The sequence below is a fragment of the Limulus polyphemus genome, unplaced genomic scaffold, assembly GCF_000517525.1.
Source record: "Limulus polyphemus unplaced genomic scaffold, Limulus_polyphemus-2.1.2 Scaffold8021, whole genome shotgun sequence".
Taxonomy (NCBI): Eukaryota; Metazoa; Arthropoda; class Merostomata; order Xiphosura; family Limulidae; genus Limulus; species Limulus polyphemus.
In genome coordinates this window covers 1772-5954 of record NW_013673631.1, presented here as the reverse complement: position 1 = coordinate 5954, position 4183 = coordinate 1772, and the positions used below count along the sequence as shown (strand labels likewise).

The following is a 4183-nucleotide window of genomic DNA, read 5'->3' as shown; positions in this document are numbered from 1 at the left end:
AATACTTACTTAGTAAGTATACGTTAGTAGTAACTACTATAACTATTTAATAATACTGAATATACCGTATTAATATTACTAGACATAACTTAGTAATCTATAACGATTTAGTAATCCGATATCCGATAAATATTCTAGACATACTTTGTAATCTATAACGATTTAGTAATCCGATATCCGATAAATATTCTAGACATACTTTGTAATCTATAACGATTTAGTAATCCGATATCCGATAAATATTCTAGACATACTTTGTAATCTATAACGATTTAGTAATCCGATATCCGATAAATATTCTAGACATACTTTGTAATCTATAACGATTTAGTAATCCGATATCCGATAAATATTCTAGACATACTTTGTAATCTATAACGATTTAGTAATCCGATATCCGATAAATATTCTAGACATACGTTGTGATATATAACGTGTTATTAATCTGATATCCGATAAATATTCTAGACATACGTTGTGATCTGTAAAGCTTTACTACTCTGATATCCGACAAATATTCTAGATATACATTGTGATCTATGAAGTTTTAGTAATCCTTGATATCCGATAAATATTCTATACATACGTTGTGATCTGTAACGTTTTAGTAATATGATATCCGATAGATATTATAGGCATACGTTGTGATCTATAAATTTTTAATAATGTGATATCCGATAAATATTCTACACATACGTTGGGATCTATAAAGTTTTAGTAATGTGATATGTCATATGTATTCTAGACATACGTTGTGATGTATAAAGTTTCAGTAATCCCTAATATCCGATAAATATTGTAGACATGCGTTGCGATCTGTAAAGTTTTAGTAATATGATATCTGATAAATATCCTGCACATACATTGTGATCTATAAAGTTTAAGTAATCCTTGATATCTGATAAGTATTCTAAACATTTTAATGTATAAAGTTTTAGTAACCCTTATATCCGATAAATATTGTAGACATACATCGTGATCTGCAAAGCTTCACTAGTCTGATATCCGATAAATGTTCTAGACATACGTTCTAATCTATAAAGTTTAGTAATCCCCCATATCCGATATATATTCTAGACATACGTTGCGATTTGTAAAGTTTTAGTTATCTGATATCCTTATAAATATTCTAGGCATTCTTTGTAATCTATAACGTTTTGGTAATCTGATAATCGATAAATATTCTAGGCATATGTTGTAATCTCAAAAGTTTTAGTAATGTTATATCCGATCTATATTCTAGAAATGCATTGTAATCTATAAAGTGTTAGTAATGTGATATGTCATATGTATTCTAGACATACGTTGTGATGTATAAAGTTTCAATAATCCTCAATATTCGATAAATATTGTAGACATACGTTGTGATCTGTAAAGCTTTACTACTCTGATATCCGACAAATATTCTAGATATACATTGTGATCTATGAAGTTTTAGTAATCCTTGATATCCGATAAGTATTCTAAACATACGTTTTAATCTATAAAGTTTTAGTAACCCTTATATCCGATAAATTTTCTAGACATACGTTGTAATCTATGACGTTTTAATACTCTTATATCCGATATATATTCCAGCCATTCGTTGTACTCTGTCGCGTTTAAATAATCTGATATCGGATAAATATTCTATACATATATTGTTTTCTAGAAAGGTTTAGTAATTTGATATCCGTTACATTTTATTGGTCTCTGTTGTAATCTATAAAGTTTTAGTAATCCCTGTTATCCACTAAATGTTTTAGACATAAGTTGTAATCAATGACGATTTAGTTATCTGATATCCAATACATATTCTAGATATACGTTGTAATCTATAAAGTTTTAGTAATCCCTGACATCCGATAAATATTCTAGACATGCGTTGTGATCTATGATGTTTTATTAATCTGATATCCGATAAATGTTCTAGACATACATTGTGATCTATAAAGTTTATATAATCCCTGATATATGATAAATATTCTAGACATACGTTGTTATCTACAAAGTTTTTCTGAAGTTAGTGGGGAATTAAAATTTTCCAATATTATTTGTTAAATAATTATTTGTTACAGTTAAATTTCAGACTTTACTTTTCTAAGAAGATACGTATCCTGAAGATTCCATTTTTACTTGCACGAAATAAACTACTTAAGTTTTATTATTTCAGTTTTTCGGTAAGTTCTTTATTCATATTTTTCTTTCTGTTCATAGTAGCAGCTAGCGTTAATATAACATGATACTTACTGCAGTTGTTCCTCGATCGTTGGACTGAAACATCCCGTAAATCGCCACTTATGACCATCAAAATAGCAGTTTGGTGATGCTTCGCTATTTACAGAGGAAAATTCGTCAAAAACTCCATATCTGAGATGAGCCCAATGATGCAAGAACATTCGTGCTAAGAAGTCTGAAGTAGAAACCAGAAGAAAGTTAAACAAAATATAGTTCAGATTAGCCCACATTGTAATAATATTCGTTTTAAGGGGTCTCTTTAGATTAAATGAAATAGAAACAATTTATATGTAATTTAATTATGCACAAAGCTACACAATGGGCTATCTCTGCTCTGCCAACAACGGGTATCGAAACCCGGTTTCTAGTGTTTTAAGTCCGCAGACATACTGCTGTGCCACTGGGGGGGGGGATTTATATATATATGTTTAAAAATAAAGTACGCTCATGGTATCAAGAGAAATCAAGTACGTGTTTGTATGCATAAATATAAAGAGAAAAATACTTATTTGTTTACATAAACAGAAAAAGAGAGGCTTGTAATTCTGTTTTCATTAATAGGTGGAACAACTAGTGGGCTGTGTTTCATTTTGGAGTAAAAAGATGGTAGTACTATTGTCTTGTGATTCTGGTTTTTATTTATAGGTGGATCAACTAGTTGGTCGTGTTTCATTATGGAGTGAGAAAATGTCGTAACTATCGTCTTGTGATTCTATTTTCATTAATAGGTGGAACAACTTGTGGGTTGTGTTTCATTTTGGAGTAAAAAGATGTCGTAACTATCGTCTTGTGATTCTGTTTTTATTAATAAGTGGAACAACCTCGTGAATTGTGTTTTATTATGGAGTAAAAAGATAGACTGAAAAGATGGTGTCACTATCGTCTTGTAATTCTGTTTTTATTAAAAGGTGGAACAACTCGTGGGTTGTGTTTCATTATGGAGTAAAACAAATGTCGTAACTATCGCCTTGTGATTCTTTTTTTATTAATAAGTGAGACAACTCGTAGATTGTGTTTCATTATGTAATACGAAATGATAATCTAATTGCCCATGTTTTGTTCACAAAATTAAGTAAAAAAGAGAAACTTATTAAATGGGGGGGGGGCATATTCCCCTCAATACTTAGAAATGAATAAAAGTACAGCCCAAATTACGAGAGTAAATTTTCATAAATCAACCGTTTTCAATACTTTGAGAAATAACTTACTAAATCTCATACGTTTTTATTTTACCATAGTTTAATTCTCTTGTGCTCTGGTAATTAAAATTGAATTTTTCCTTATCAACCTCACTCTCATCTCAAGTATCTTACAAACAGCAAACGATTTGGCATTGAAACTATCAATCCTTCAGAAATTGTCACAGCGTGTTTTTAGCTGTGGTTGAAAAAATAAAAAACGTACTTTCGTCGAAGATAGACATGATGCCCATTGGAATATGGATTCGTTCTCCAAACTCGCCGCATCCTCTGCTGTGTTGAGTGTACATGGAGTTTCTAGATCCACCGTTTGAAGATGACACTCGAACGTTGCTAGTACTATACACTTCCCACGTCGCGTTGAGGACATTGATTTTGGTGGGTAATACATCTTCATCTTCCCACGTGGACGGAAGAAGAAAATTTACTTCCCCAAAGTATGCTCGTCGTTCAGTTGCATTAAACAGAAGTTCTGAAGCCTTCTTTATCACATTCTGTAAAAAATCTGACTGAGAGTAAGGTACACAAACAAAACATATCAAAATAACATGTTTGAATCACTTCATTTGTACTTTACAGATAGTTTTGCCGACATATTTAAAATCAGTATAAAAGCGTTGTATCTGGATACAGATATCTTTATAGACATAGAAATAAAACGTTGTGAAAGCGTTGCATTTGAGTACAAATATCTTTGCTGAAATAAGGTTTCATAAAACAGTGTTAGACAACACACCATAATCCTTGACGTGAAATAAGGTTTCATA

At 30.9% G+C, this 4183-nt stretch overlaps 1 protein-coding gene across 1 annotated transcript in view; it reads right to left on the bottom strand.

The window, feature by feature from the left end:
- LOC111083051 (calcium-activated chloride channel regulator 1-like) overlaps positions 1 to 3925 on the bottom strand; it is a gene marked incomplete at its 5' end in the record, with an annotated part of 30376 nt that extends 26451 nt beyond the window's left edge. The window contains 2 exons of the mRNA XM_022379271.1: positions 2230 to 2392; positions 3622 to 3925. Of these exons, the coding sequence (XP_022234979.1) occupies positions 2230 to 2392; positions 3622 to 3925 (467 nt within the window). The remainder of the gene's footprint in view (positions 1 to 2229; positions 2393 to 3621) is intronic.
- Positions 3926 to 4183: the final 258 nt, after the last annotated feature.